The sequence below is a fragment of the Carcharhinus amblyrhynchos genome, chromosome 11 (genome assembly GCF_965287045.1).
Source record: "Carcharhinus amblyrhynchos chromosome 11, sCarAmb.v2.hapA, whole genome shotgun sequence".
Taxonomy (NCBI): domain Eukaryota; kingdom Metazoa; phylum Chordata; class Chondrichthyes; order Carcharhiniformes; family Carcharhinidae; genus Carcharhinus; species Carcharhinus amblyrhynchos.
In genome coordinates this window covers 85,753,495-85,769,933 of record NC_137334.1, presented here as the reverse complement: position 1 = coordinate 85,769,933, position 16,439 = coordinate 85,753,495, and the positions used below count along the sequence as shown (strand labels likewise).

The following is a 16,439-nucleotide window of genomic DNA, read 5'->3' as shown; positions in this document are numbered from 1 at the left end:
AGTGAGAAGCTTTGGCAGTGAGTAAGATTAGGTCGGAGGAGTTGTAGATCTGTGTGTAACCATGTGGCACTGTAGCAGCTATTGCAGTCTTAAGACACAGTATTACTTAAATTACAGGAAGAACATCAAGTGCTTATTTCACAGTTTGATAATGTCTTCCAACACATGGATTACAAGTTTGGATTAAGTACACGTAAGCTTGATTTGTAACATCATTTATCTCATATGTCGAGTTGTAGTTTAAGCATTTAGAGAATACAAATAATTCATACCGTCACAAATTGAATTCCTTTAATCCAACAGGGAAACAACAAAAGTTATCTGTTGCTAAATTTACAATGAGATACTTCAACCAATATAATAACTCTTTTGATCAGACTTCTGAGCTATTTGTGTCTGATTTTGAGTGGATCATTTATCAAGTATCTCATTTATTAATGAAATAGTAAAATATTTAATTACACATTATCTACAGGAAAGTTGTCCTCTTTTATAATCCCAAACCTTTCGAGTGTTGTTTGGCCATTTGCAGTTCTAAATAGCCAAGGGGAGCATTCATTTTGCTCGTAGAAAAATCAGATTCATTTCTGAAGAAGTTGGCTTCCGAAAAGGTTGTGTTTGGTTGTGTGTTATCCTCATCTTCTGTTTCGGAGGTATTCTGTGGTTTCAGTTTTGACTTTGACATTTTTGTTTTGAGCCAGAGGCTTGAGGCTTGATTTTTAACTCGAGGCAGGAATTGAAGAGTGTCAGAGTCCAAAGCGGCCAACAGATTGTCTTGCCCGTCTCCCAGGGTGTTGGGGCCTGGGCTGGGGTAAAACTAGCGAGGAATCCCCTCATGTTGTTTTCAACAGTGTTGGTTTCTCAACAACTGCAGGCTGGAGGAGTCTGGGATTGAGGAATAATGATGCCATGTTGTTTGCTATTGCTCCCTCTGATTAGTTTATTTCTAAAGTCTCTTACGATTTATAGGCCAACGTGTTCAAAAGAAAATTGGATGCACTTGAAAGGAATAAGAAGTCCAGGAAAAAAGAACAAGGGTTAGTTCTTTCAAAGAGCCAATGCAGTCATTATGATCTCCCTCTGTGCTGTCTGATTGTGTCCTAATCACAGTGAGTCCCACTCACACATCCCCTGATGCTTGGTTACGGACGTTGGTTCCTGGTCAAGCAATGCCTCAATTTTAAAATTCTCATCCTTGTTTTCAAATCCCTCCATTTCCCTCCCTTCTCTAACTCTATAACCTCCTCCTCAAGAAATTTGTGCTCCTCTGTATCCAGGCTCTTGAGCATCTCCGATTGATGAGTCTACAAGTAACATCTGAACCCACTCCAGTGTCAGGCAATGACCATCTCAAACCAAGAAGGACATAACCGCCTCTTCTTTATTTTCAATGGTGTCACTATCCCTGCATTCCCCACTACCAATACCTTGAAGGCCACCGTTAACTTAACGGGACCTGCCACATAAACTGCGGTGACTGCAAGGGCAGGACAGAGACAGGGTATTCTGCTGAGTTTGGTACACCTCCACACTTCCAAAAATTGTTTTCACTATCTACAAGGCATTGACTGGGTGCAGCTCATGAAGTTATCCATGACAAAGCAATCTACTTATCAGCACCTCCATCTGCCAATCTTGAATCTTCACTCCCTCCATTGTGTGTATCATCCACAAGAGGCATGGCCCTGGACAGCATGTCCCAAATCCCCAATCTCTACTATCAAGAAGGTCAAGAATAGCAAGTGCATGGAAACACCATCACCTCACCTCCATAATTTGCAAGTTACACACCATCCTGACTCAAAACTGCATCGCTGTCTCTCCACTGTCACTGGTTGAAAGTTCTGTGACTTCCTGCTAGCACTTTAAGTGCAATTTGTAACATAAATCTAACTATTTAAGCAATAGGCTCGCCGTCACCTTTTTAAGGGGAATCAGGAAGGAACAATAAATATTGACACTGTTAGAAAAGACAACATCCGGTGAATAAATTTAAAAAAACTATTGCCAGCATGTTTTCAATTGCTAAGGTCCCTTCGCTCCTCAATTCATCCCCTAAACCCTCCCCTCTTTATCCTCCTGCTCTAATCTTTCATGGTGTGACTTGATGTCAACTCTTCGATAATGTTATCATGAAGTGTCTGGGGGGGTTTTACCACATTCGAGGCACTATAAAAATGAAAATACTTTGTGTTGTCTTTACACCATGGTAACTGTAATTGACTGGGCTGACTAGAGTTTTCTCTCTCAGGAGGGTATGTTGTGAATCGATCAGAACTCTGTAAACAAGAGTTTTAGTCAGGCAAGAGGATGAGAAGCTATGGAACCAAGACACGCAAATTAAGGTACAGAACCGCCATGATCCAAATGAAGGGAATGACAGGTTTGAGCAGCTGAGTGGGCTCCTCTTCTTCATATGTTTCCACACTGAGCTTGTGTCCAGTGATTGTGAAGGTGATGTGGGACCTTTACGCTACCCAGCTAAAATTACTTCAGAAAATCCATTGTTCCTTGTGTCTGCTTCCGACAAATCATCTTCTCTTTACTCCGTCTGATTTCCTTCGGTTTTCAGTTCTCTGTCTTCTGTTCCAGCCCTGCTCTACGTCTCCATCTAGGTGTTGCTTCTACGTACATTTATCCTCCCACTTTGTGGTATTTAATTGCCTCTACAGATTGTCATTCCCATTGGCAATGTATGCTGTTTGTGGACCATGGATCTCCAGTCCGTAGTTCATGGTCCTGTGTCCTTATATCATCAAAGCATGAGAAAAACAGACAGATGCATTTTTAAGATTTTAAATTTGGAATTTACCAATGATTCCATCCCTCATGGTCAGCGAGCAACATTTCATCATTGTCAATTCCTATATTTCAATTCGATAAGATGCCATTTTCCTTCAAGTTTTTTACTTTTATAAGTCAAGTTCAAATTTGGGGAAGTAATAGGAAATGAATCAAACTTTGGTTGGCCCATAAGGTATCCAAAACCCATCACCAATCAAACTGTCAGGAAGTCCATAGAACTGGAGTTTGCGTGATTAAGAGTTCAGACATACTTCCTTTCAATCATACTTTGCTTTGATGTTTTACATTTCTTTTGTGAGTCTGTTTAACACAGTATCCCATTCAGAGGCTGTGTTTTAATTTATCCCACAGTTTGTTGATTTAGGTAGTTGGTTAACCAAAAGAAGCACACCATCCCCATTGAAACGCTCCCTGCTTAGCCAGGATCAGAGAAGTCAGGTTATAACAGCACTAATCTCAACCAGAATGGAGAGGATTGGCTAATTCTCACAATAATCACTCCTGAAGATAGCACTTCCCCATGGGCGACTGGGATCTATTTTATGCACACAGTCTTTTCATGTTAACTATCCTCTGTTCACTGCAGTCTGCTGGAGACAGGATCTTGCTTTCATCTGGGACATTTCTGCAGTTTTGGCCATGAGTTCTGTTTGCAGTGGTTGATAGAGACTCCCTTTAATTAGACTCTTTTTGCTGGGCATTGTTTGCTATAAAATCTTAGTCTATTTGCTGTTGGCCTCCTGCCATATACATCGTGGCCTGTTATCAACTCATTGGCTGACATGGTGCCACGAGTCACTCTGAAGAACATTTGCTCATGATGCTACAATTCAAGGGTTGAGAAAGCGTTGGGGCACAGCTGGAGTTTAACTGACTAGAGCTTTTCAGTCAACTTGTTTGACTTTAGCTTCTGATCTTAACAGATTGCAATATTGCCTATTATGATTCATTGGGGGACGGCACAGTGGCCCAGTGGTTAGTACTGCTGCCTCACAGCGCCAGGGACCCGGGTTTGGTTCCGGCTTGGGTCACTGTCTGTGTGAAGTTTGCACGTTCTCCCTGTGTCTGCGTGGGTTTCCTCCAGGTCCTCCCAAAGACGTGCTGGTTAGGTGCATTGACCCGAACAAGCGCCGGAGTGTGGCAACTAGGGGAATTTCACAGTAACTTCATTGCGGTGTTAATGTAAGCCTTACTTGTGACTAATAAATATACTTCACTTTTTCTGGATTTAATTACCATTAATTTCTAGTTTCAACAGGAACCAGCTGGGAATTCTTTAGGCTAACACTATAATATAAGCAATTATGACTGTATACGCTTAGCTTCATCTAATTGTCTGTTAGATCACCAAATTAGCGATAGTAAATCAATTGCTTAGAAAGAATGCAGGTCTCACCATAAACTAGCACACAAATTGGCTTGTTAATCTATTGACATTTGACCTGCTAAATGGGTAAATAAATTGGTCTTTCCAGAAAAAGGGTACGGAAATAAATCATGTGAAGATAAACCATTTAAAAATTACATTTAAAAGTTCATGTTTTATATCTCTCTGAGGAGCAGTGTCAATACATTTTTATGAATAGCTGCTGTGTTTGTAACCTTAACTTTGTGGATTCTTCAATCTACTCCCCTGAGCTGGCGTTGAGTTAGCAGGAAATAATAGGTTATATCCCTGTGCTGTCAGGTAAACAAAAGTGTGGACCAGTCATTTGCCATATGCCATGTATTTTGTGCTAACTTTTGGCCATTTAGTCTGCAGAGTCTGAAGCTAACTCATGGCACAGACAGCGAGTCCTGGCTGTAGTATTATTAATCTGCTGTTGTGACTTTCGTAATGAGGAAAGTCTGTCTCACTGTCAGATGAAATACTCCTTCCTGCCTTCGCTTACAGAATCCTGGTAATTGGCGTGGTTCTTCAGTGCAGTTTCGGCATTCTCAGCGTATTCTGTTCTTTTTGGCTCATTATTTTGATAAGTGCCTTTGTTCCGGTACAACAAGCGTCCCGTTATAGCAAAGATGCACAGGATGACAAATATCACAATCGCTATAACACCTGTCAGTAGAAAAGAAATACATTTTTTTTTAGTTTTGTTTTTTGTCTTTTAACCAAGTAAAGCCATAGAATCCCTACGCTGCAGAAGGAAGGAGGCCACTTGACCCATCGGTTTTGTACCAACAACAATCCCACCCAGGCCCGTTCCCCGTAACCCCATGTATTTAACCTGCTAATCTCTCTCAATTTAGCATGACCAAACTCGCACATTTTTGGACTGTGGGAGGAAACCGTAGTAGTGGGAGGAAACCCACGCAGACACAGGGGGAATGTGCAAACTCCACACAAATAGTAACCCAAGGTCAGAATTGAACTTGGATCTCTGGCACTGTGAGGCAGCAGTGCTAACCAATGTGCCACCGTCCATTGGTTATTTCAAAGCAACTGTGCTTGCTGTAAGTCTTTTTTGTCTTTGCTCTGCCTTCCCCGACTCCTGTTGGGGTACAATGCCATAGGGACCTAGCGGCCCTCTTGTTCCTCATCCTGGAAGCCATCTTGGCTATGTCTGAATTTAGTCAGTGAGCACTGACAAATCTCCCAGTGCTGGAGATATCAGCTGGCCTAATGTGGCTGGGTGTCAAATTCTGTTTGATAGCACTCCTACACAATGCCTTTGGACATAGGTTTTACATAGATGGAGAGTGTTGTTTCATTTCCCAGTCTCCTAGAAGGGCAGATAGTTTAAATTTTTTTTGGCGTAGATAAAAAAGTAAAGTCGCCGAAGTCCCAGATGACCATAGGCTGCACTTTGAGGGCTGAGGGGTTAAAGCTGACTGGTGGTGATTTAAACTGAGGATCACCACACCTCAGGCACAGGGCAAGTTTGAGAAGGCCATCTTCATTGGTTCATCTTCACTGGTCACCTCAGCTGGTATGGGAATTAAACCCACATTGTTAGCATCACTCTGCATCACAAACCAGCCATTCATTCAACCGGGGAGTCTCCACTCACCTGATGAAAGAACAGCGTTCTCAAAGCTAGTGGCGTTTACGGGCAAATAAACCTGTTGGACTTTAACCTGGTGTTGTGAGACTTCTTACTATTTTATTTGTTGCCTGTGATGTAAAGGCACTTTTCAATGTTTTGTCCATTAATCTATAAGACTCCACAACTCTGTACACTCCTTAATGTACATAATGCAAAATACTTCTCACAATGTTAGCATCAGCATGAATTACTTGCAATTTGCAGCACTGCAATGTTTTTCTATGACTAGGACATTTTGTCATGAACTTTCCGAAAGTGTTTTTGGCCATCAGATGCAATTTGAAGTGTGATTAGATTGTCTGTATCGGAAATGGCACTTTGGCTGGAATTTTACTGGCCTGACTGCCATGGGAATCGGAGTGGGTGGGGTTAAAGCATGGGAAGGTCTGTTGGCCTTAGGTGGGATTTTATGTTTTCACGATGAGCAAAGCTATAAAACTCTGCCCATCGTGTATCAACGAGGCCATCATATCGCATCTTTGACATCAGCTTAATTGTTTTTATATATACATTTATGGGACTTCAGCATTGCTGGCTGGGCCAGCATTTATGGCCCATTCCTAGTGGCCCAAGGACAGTTGAGAGTCAACCACATTGCTGTGGCTCTGGAGTCACATGTAGGCCAGACCAGGTAATGACGGCAGTTCCCCTTCCCTGAAGGACATTAGAGAACAAGATAGGTTTCTCTGACACTAGTTTCCCGATTATCAGTTGATTCTTAATTCCAGATATTTTTTATTGAATTCAAATTCCACAATCGGCCGTGGTGGGATTCGAATCCGAGTCCCCAGGACATTAGCTGAGTTTCTAGACTAATTGTCGAACAATAATACCACTAGGGCATTGTCTCCCCATACTTCTGAACGACTTTAAGCTTTAACACTCTACAAAACTTCGGTCTCTGAACATTATGATGTCAATATAAAATATTAAGATTTCAATATAAAAGATTTAAAATTTATATTTAAATTTATATAAATATAACATTTAAAAGATTTCAATATAAATATAAAATTTGATAGCGTCTTTTAAGAGACTTCTGGATGAGTACATGGGCCTTAGTAGGATTGAGGGTTATAGGTAAGCCTAGTAGGTAGGGATATGATTGGCTCAACTTGTGGGCTGAAGGGCCTGTTTGTGCTGTAGTTTTTCCATGTTCTATGTTCTGTTGTTTTTTCTATAACTTTGGATCAATTAGAACATGATGTCACCTTTGTTGAGGCCACTATAAGACATTCTGAAGAAGGTGGGAGTCATGCAAATATTCAACTTCAAAATCCACTACCCAATTAGGATTCCTTTTGATATCTCTCCACTGCTTCTCATGTGGCCAATTAATCATCCATTTCTCTGTCTTATTTTTGTTCCCAAGAGTGTACACTGTAGCCATGAATCTTTTTTCGAGAGGAACCTTGTACTTTCTAAAGATCTTCACAGTTGCTCCCTTGAAGATCCCAACACTTTAGTCAGGACAAACTCAGGTTCTGTCAATTATATTTGTTTTAAATCTGACAGATAAATAAAGCAGTTGACACACAAACAATCTCTTTTATCGGACTGCAGATGGACCCTAAGGTCTGGTACACCAAGTCTAGGATTCTTTATTTGGCATGACTCCATGATAAGTGACACTGAGTCCATTACCAATATTTAAATGTTGACAAGGCAAAGGTGAAGGTGGACCACCTCACTCTGCAATATCCTGCCAGAGATTTAGGCCACAATATATCTGTAACCTCCTGACTCCCCAGCATCGGATTTGGGGATGCAGGTAAGGGGTTACGCGGCAATTATCCAGAGGTGGTAACTTCCCCCGGACCATTGTGCTGGGCTAGGAACCATTTGACAAAGTGATTTAACTTACTAACTTTGGATGGTTCTGTCAGTTTTACATTCATAGTTACTCTGGAAGGGTTAGAAGAAATAAAACAATTTCACCGTATTTCAAACACCCAGACACGTGCGGGGCACTCCTCACAGTCCCAACCTGCCAGGGTACTCCCCACTCTCCCACCCACGGCATCACACCACACCTCCCCCCCACACTATTTCCCACCTTCAAGAATTCCCTACTGTCCCAGCCCGACCCTGACTCACCAATTCTTACCTCTGATGTGGGGATGCTGACGTTGGACTGAGATAGGCACAGTAGGAAGTCTCACAACACCAGGTTAAATTCCAGCACTTCAGAGCGCTGTCCCTTCATTAGGTAAATGTAGGATTTATTTCACAAACAAGGCATATATAGACACAGACTCAACTACAAGGTAACAGTTGGAATGCACAAACAGGGCATATATAAACACAGACTCAATTACAAGACAATAATTGGAATGGGGTATCATTCCAACCTTTATCTTGTAGTTGAGTCTGTGTCTATATATGCCCTGTTTATGAACCCAGTCCTCCACCCACCTGATGAAGGGGCAGTGCTCTGAAAGCTCGTGCTACCAAATAAACCTGTTGGAACTTAATCTGGTGTTGTGAGGCTTCTTACAATTCTTACTCCCACCTTGTATCCCAATCCCTACTGAACTGACCCAACCCGACACCCTGCCTCTGTCTAGACCCCCACCCCCCGTCCTAACCCCCACCTCACTTCCCAACCTTTACCCTCCTCAAACCACACCCCCACAACCTGATACTGACGCCCTGCTGGGCCCGCAGCAACCCCCCGATACCCAGTGCTCCGACTAGAACGCCCATCCCGACCTCCATGACTAGACCCCCATGACTAGATTTACATTGCCCAACCTGATTCCTCGGAAGCAGCTCTTGGCTTGGTGCTGCACCATCTACATGGTGACAAGAGTTGCCCATTCACCTCCTCAAAACACACAAAATCTTTCCTTCCAAAAACCCCAGCCTTTTAAAGACTTTAATGATATCACAGCTTTATTTCCTACCTCCAATGACTGCAGAATCACTTTTGACTGCATTCTGTAAAGGTTCCTCCTCCTCAGTGGGTTTGGAATCATCTATAGTGGAAAGGGAACTCACAGCATAAGCAAATTATGGATTCATGATATGATCAACAATAGCAAGGTAAACGTGCATTCATTTTGTGATTTTCATGACCACCTGATGCTAAAAAGTGCTTTACAACCAATGAAGCTCCTTTAAGCAGCGCTTGGCACTACTGCCTCACTATGCCAGTGACCCAGGTTTGATTCCTGTCTTGGGTGACTGTCTGCGTGGAGTTTGTAGATCCTCTCCGTGTCGGCTTGGCCATGCTAAATTGCCCCTTAGTGACTAAAGTTGTGTAAGTTAGGGGAATTAGTGGGGCCAATACATGGGGTTATTGGGGATAGGGCCTGGGTGATAGGCTCTGTCGGAGAGTCGGGCCAGATGTGATAGGCCGAATGGCCTCCTTCTGCACTGTAAGAATGCTACGGTTCTAAATCAGCATCATTACACAGATCGGCTGTTTATTGCTGCATTGCTGTTTGTGGGATCTTGCTGTGTACAAACTGCTGAGGGGTTTCTTTAGACCAGTGAAGAACTTCATTAGCTGTAAAGCGTTTTAGGATGTCATGAGATCATGAAAGGTATAAATGCAAATCATCGTCTAATGGAGATGCAAACCCCATCCCTTTATAAAATGTTGGCACAGGAACTCAAAACAAATGTGTTCACAGCTTCCATGATTATACAACATCAAATCATCTTTAGTTTCTGGATGAGATACAAATGGTTTATATTTGTAATTATCCACTTTTAATTGCACATTGTTTATATATGCTCTTCCAAGTCAGAAAAGGACAGGAATTAAAAGGATAATTAGATTCACCAGGCTAACGTACATTAACAAGCTACCATTATTGACGTAGAAATCAGGATTATGAATAAATCACCTGGGAATTTGAGCTCTTGCTGGTTTAAAAAACATGCATTAGTATTGAGGTGAAAAAAATATAATGTCCTCTCAAACTTTTCATCCTGCACTCATCAGAATAGAATTACAAAAATAACAGATGTCAAAAGAAACACTGATTTTACCACATCAGAAGAGGATGTTGATTGGTTGGTAAGTAGAAATTGATTGGTAGAGGTGTTGCCATGGAAAATGCATTAGGGAGCAGATAACAGCAAAGCTTTTGTTTGAAGTCAAATCAGGCAAGTTGAATTTCATTGAGCAAAGCATTGCCATAGGGAGTGAACCAGGAAATGGTCATCACCCATGCTTTAGTTTCTTTTTAAAAAAAACACAGTGCTTGGAAATATTCCTTCTGTTTGCAAAGGATAGGGCCCTGTGTGTGACTAATAAATAGAGCTTGTCCACACATTGTGCCTTTTCTAACTAAAATTCAAGGTAATCAAGCAAAGTCAACCTGGTTTTGTGAAAGAGAAATCATGTGTAATCAATTTACTGGAGTTCTTTGAAGGAATCACATGTTTGTGGATTTTTTTTATTCATTCAAGGGTCATGGGTGTCACTGGCTGGCCAGCATTTATTACCCATCCCTAATTGACCTTGGAAAGCAGTTGAGAGTCAACCACACTGCTGTGGCTCTGGAATCACATTTAGGCCAGTCCAAGTAAGGATGGCAGATTTCCTTCCCTAAAAGACATTCATGAATTAGATGGGTATTTCTGACAATCAAAAATGGTTTCATGGTCATTAGTAGATTCTTAATTCCAGATTTTTACAATTGAATTCAAATTCCACTATCTGCTGTGATGGGATTTGAACCCAGGTCCCAAGGACAATAACTGAGTTTCTGAATTAATGGTCTAACAGTAGTACCACTAGGTCACCCCCTCCCCTTAGAAAGGGGCACTGGTGGGTGTACTGCACTTAGATTTCCAGAAAACATTTGATAACATACCACACCAAAGCTTATTGCAGAAAATAAAAGCTCTTGGTGTTGGGGGTAACATATTGGCATGGATTGATGTTTGGCTGGCTAACAGGAACCAGAGAGTTGGCATAAATGGGTCTTTTTTTGGTTGGCAGGATGTAATGGGTGGTGTGCCACAGGAATTGGTGCTGGAGCCCCAACTTTTTTTTGTTTATATAAATGACTTGGATGGAGAGACTGAAGGTATGGTTGATAAATTTGCTGATGTCACAAAAATAGGTAAGAAAGTAAATTGTGGAGAGGACATAAGGAGGTGACAAAGGGACACAGAGAGGTGAAGTGACTGGGCAAATTCTGGCAAGTGGAATATAACATGGACAAATATGAAATTTTCCATTTTGGCAGGAAGAATAAAAAAGGAGCTTATTTAACTGGTGAGAGGTTGAAAGCTCTGGGCTGCAGATGGATCTGGATGTCCTAATGCATAAATCACAGGTACAGCAGGTAACAAGGAAAACTAATAGAATATTATCACTCATGGAGAGGAAAATTGATTACAAACATCGGAAGCTTATGCTTTAATTGTACAGAGCATTGGTGAGACCACATCTGGAGTACCGTGAACAGTATTGATCTCCAAGGACAAAGAACACAGAAAATTACAGCACAGGAACAGGCCCTTCAACCCTCCAAGCCTCCACCGGCCTTGCTGCCCAACTTAACTAAAACCCCCCACGCATGTGGAGACCACATCCCCCATTCATGTATTTGTCAAGATGCGCTTGAAAATTCACTATCGTATCTGCTTCTGCCACCGCCCCTGGCAGCGAGTTCCAGGCACTCACCACCCTCTGTGTAAAAAAGCTTGCCTCGTACATCTCCTTTAAACCTTGCCCCGAACACCTTAAATCTGTTCCCCCTAGTAATTGACTCTTCCACCCTGGGAGAAAGCTTCTGATTATCCACTCTTCCATATTCCTCATAATCTTGTAGACTTTTATCAGATCTCTCATAATCTTGTAGACTTCTCTCAGGTCGCCCCTCAACCTCCGTCGCTCCAGTGAGAACAAACTATGTTTCCCCAACCTCTCCTCATAGCTAATGCCCTCCATACCAGGCAACATCCTGGTAAATCTTCTCTGTACCCTCTCCAAAGCCTCCACATCCTTCTGGCAGTGTGGCAGACGGAATTGAAAACTATATTTCAAGTCTGGCCTAACTAAGGTTCTAAAAGGCTGCAACATGACTTGCAAATTTTTAAACTCAATGTCCCAGCCAATGAAGGCAAGCAAGCTGTATGCCTTTTTGATTATCTCCTCCGCCTGCGTTGTCACTGTCAGTAACCTGTGTACCTGTTCAACCAAATCCCTCTGTCTATCAATACTCTTAAGGGTTCTGCCATTTACTGAAATTTCCCACTTGTATTAGACTTTCCAAAATGCATTACCTCACATTTGTGAAGTTTGAAATTAGTTTAAAAGCAGTCCAGAGAAGTTATAATAGACTAGTTCCAGGAATGGTTGGGTTGTCTTATGAGGAAAGGTTGGAGAGATTAGGTTTGTTCCCATTAGAGTTTAGAAGAATAAGAACATAAGAACATAACATAAGAAGATAAGAAGTAGGAGCAGGAGTAGGCCATCTAGCCCTTCGAGCCTGCCCTGCCATTCAATATGATCATGGCTGATCTGAAGTGGCTCAGTTTCACTTTCCCGCTTTCTCCCCATAACCCTTAATTCCCTTGCCTACCAAAAATCTATCAACCCGTGTCTTAAATATATTTAGCGAGGTAGCCTCCACCACTTCAACTGGCAGAGAATTCCAGAGATTCACCACCCTTTGAGTGAAGAAGTTCCTCCTCAACTCCGTTCTAAACTGTACCCCCTTATCTTGAGGCTGTGCCCTCTAGTCCTGTTGTCCTTTCTGAGCGGGAAGAATCTCTCTACCTCTACCCTATCCATCCCCTTCCTTATCTTAAGAGGCCACATGATCAAAACCTTTAAGTTCCTAACAGGTATTGACATGAATGCACGTGGAGAAAATGTTTCCTCTTGTCAGAGAATCTAGAACTAAGGGTCACTGCTTAAAAATAAAGGGTTGCTCATTTAAGATGGACATTCAGAAAACTGTTTTCTCTCAGAGGCTGTTGAGTCTCCAGAACTCTGTTCCTCGAAAGGCAGTAGAAGCAGAGCCCTTGACATTTTTTAAGATGGACCTAAGCATTTTTGATTAACCAGGGGGTGAAGTGTTAATGGAGGTAGGAGGGAATGTAGAGTTGAAGTTGGTATCAGATCAGCCATGATCTCACAGAATGGCAGAGGAGGCTCGAGGGGCTGAGTGATCTTCTCCTGCTGCTAACTCGTATGCTCCTATGTGTGTACGTATCAAGTGACTGTTAAAATAGTGTTCGTACATTACAACTGTGCAGAGTTGTTGCAATAAGCAGGCAAGCTGAACCTGATGGAAAACTGTGGCCAACAATAATATAATGCTGATATGGTTCTGCTTGAATCAATAAAGCTGTCATTGTGAGAATTCACGCACATAAGTTCACAGATAATACTGTCAGCACAGGATTAAAAAAAATCAGAATTTAATGGTATGCTATGATATTTTATAATCAAAAATTAATGTACTGGTACTCATGGGAAGGCTGGGTGGTGGGAAGATTATTAAGTTGGAAATGAGAGCAGATGATCTTTCAATTGTTGAAATTATATATTGATGATGGCAGGTAGAGTAATCTAGATCTATAAATATTACTTGGAAACTTGGCACACTGTACTCTAAGTGGGCTGATAACATGCTAATTTACACAATACAGATCTAATTTGACTGTAAATTTAAAGATAGAATTGTACAGCAGAGAATGAAGCCATTCGTCCCATCACATCTTTAGTCTGCACTTTAAAACAGCTACCTGTTTTAAGCAGTTCCCTGTTCTTTAAACCTAAAAGTCAGTGCTCTCCACAGATGCTGCCTGACCTGCTTGGTGTTTCCAGCATTTTCTTAGTCCACTGTCTGTAAGTGTTCAAATGGAAATAAGGTCAGAATTTCCTGGGAAGCGGGATTTGGTGGCAGGACAGGGCCTTTCAAGCATCTGTGCAGACTCAATGGGCCAAAAGGCCTCTTCAGCACTGTAGCGTTCTATGCTTCTGTGATTCAGAAGATGTTGCCAGCTCCTATAGCAAGCAAAGGGTTGGTAATGTGTAAAGACCTGTCTCTGGATTGGAACCTGAATGTGAAAGGATGGCGAGTGATAAATGAAAGATTGAAACAAAAGGTGGCACAGTGGTTAGCACTGCTGCCTCACAGTGCCAAGGTTCTGGGTTCAATTCTGGCCTCGGGTGATTGGCTGCATGGAGTTTGCATGTCCTCCCTGTGTCTGCGTGGGTTTTCTTTGGGTGCTCCGTTTTCCTCCCACACTCCAAAGATGTGTGGGTTAAGTTGATTGGCCATGCTAAATTGACCCTTAGTGTCAGTGGGAGTAGCAGGGTAAATGCATGGGATTATGGTGATAGGGTCTGGGTGGGATAGTTGTCGGTGCAGGTTCGATGGGCTGAATGGGGTCTCCTTCTGCACTGTAGGGGTTCTATGAAAAGCTATATTGTTGCAATGGATGGGTGAAGGTTAAGTAAATGGTTTGAAGCACAATGTTGGAGCAAATCCACGAGAAATTCATTATTGGTGCAAGTTCTCTTCTTCCCGATACAGATTTATAAGTGGTACATTTTTCCAAATCAAACATTTAAGAGGATGCTGAGAAGCATATGAAGGGGAAAGGAATAGGAGGATCATAGAAACCATAGGATCCTACAGTTCAGAAAGAGGCCATTGGGCCCATCGAGTCTGCACCGACCACAATCCCACCCAGGCCCTACCCCCATATCCGTATATATTTTATCCACTAATCCCTCTAACCTACGCATTTCAGGAAACTAAGGGGCAATTTTAGCATGGCCAATCAGCCTAACCTGCACATCTTTGGACTGTAGGAGGAAACTGGAGCCCCCGAAGGAAACCCATGCAGACATGAGGAGAATGTGTAAACTCTACACAGACAGTGACCCAAGCCAGGAATTGAACCCAGTCCCTGAAGCTGTGAAGCAGCAGTGCTAACCACTGTGCAACTATGCTGCCCCTAAATATGCTGATGGGGGTAGTTAAAGAGGGAATGGGGGGACACTTATGTGGAAAATAGGCTAGTTGGGCTGGACAGCTGTGCTGTAGACTCAATATAAGCACCACTATGTTCCTCAGTGAGAGATGGCTGGGCACATAAAAAGATTTGTCTGTCCATTGATAATTAAAGGATGATACGAGGCAGGTGAAAATGTTACAAAGGTGTTCAGCTAAAACACTGGAAAACCTGTACACCCTGCCAATCAAATCCTGGTTTGCATGGTGGCACAGTGGTTAGCACTGCTGCCTCACAGCATCAAGATTCCAGGTTCAATTTCCGACATGGGGCACAATCTGTGCGGAGTCTGCACATTCTCTTCGTGTCTGCGTTGGTTTCCTCTGGGTGCTCCGGTTTCCTCCCACAGTCTGAAAGACATGCTGATGTATTGGCAGTGCTAAATTCTCCCTCAGTGTACCCGAACAGGCGCTGGAGTGTGGTGACTAGAGGATTTTCACAGTATCTTCATTGCAGAGTTAATGTAAGCCTACTTGTGACACTAATAAATAAAATCTAAAACTCAATCCTGCCTACTGAATTTCACGTTCAGCCATGTTACAACCTTGTGCTTTCCATCCGAATCTACGGTCTTCCATATCAAAACCTGGCATACTGTCGTCCATACACAGCATGGTTCTGCCTGCAGTTCACCTTCTTCACCTTGGCACTGTTGCCCATCACATTTCACCCTGGTGTTCTGCCCTCCACAGCTGAAAATCTCCTTAATGAAGTTTAAAGTTTATTTATTATTGTCACAAGTAGGCTTGTTAATTAACATTGCTGTGATAACTTCACCCAGGCTAATGAGGTTGGCTTGCTAGAGTATGAATTACCTGATAAGTCCTAATCGATGTTTAAATCAGGGAGCCTCATGCTCCCTATTTAAAGCAGGTGTATCAGACTCCCAGCCTGCATTCAGCAGGGAGCAACTGGAAAGCTGGCTGCGTACAGATGTGTGGTGTAAATAAAGTAACTTGGTGACGGGATTGTCATCTCCGTGGAATTATTGCAATACAGTTACTGTGAAAATCCCCTAGTCACCACCCTCCGGCATCTATTCAGGTACACTGAGGGAGAATTTAGCATGGCCAATGCACTGAACCAGCACGTCTTTCAGACTGCGGGAGGAAATTGAAGCACTGGAGGAAACTCATGCAAAACTGGGGAGAATGCACAGACATCACACAGACAGTGACCCAAGCTGGGAATCAAGGCAGCAATGCTAACCACTGAGCAACCGTGCCACTCTTAATGAAAGAAGCAACATGCATCAGCAGGAAAATAGGTATCCACTGTGATATGCATTCTTGTCTTTTCTCAGACCTCGTTGTAAAAACAGCCCGCAGTGCAATAAAATCTTGATTTACAATTGTTAAGGTAAAATCATTTTCTCTTAATTACTAAAAGGAAATAAATGGCAGTAATCATAAACTAATTGTTATAATAAAGCACCTAACAGCATCAGGGAGTTTCAGCAATATCCAATTAGATTTTCAGTTTCATTGTAGGTCAACCTCAGGTTCAATATTCATTGAATTTTAATTTAAATTATACATATTTGTGCATGTATGTGTTTGTACGTGTCCGTGTTGTGCGCTGTGGGCTATTCAC

General features: G+C 42.3%; 1 protein-coding gene across 1 annotated transcript in view; it reads right to left on the bottom strand.

The window, feature by feature from the left end:
* Positions 1-259: 259 nt before the first annotated feature.
* Positions 260-16,439, bottom strand: part of LOC145350301 (contactin-associated protein-like 5) — a 1,016,709-nt gene continuing 1,000,529 nt past the window's right edge. The window contains exons 23-24 of the mRNA XM_080199494.1: positions 8,756-8,827; positions 260-4,861 (exon numbers count right to left, since the gene is read on the bottom strand). Of these exons, the coding sequence (XP_080055620.1) occupies positions 4,665-4,861; positions 8,756-8,827 (269 nt within the window). The 3' untranslated portion in view covers positions 260-4,664. The remainder of the gene's footprint in view (positions 4,862-8,755; positions 8,828-16,439) is intronic.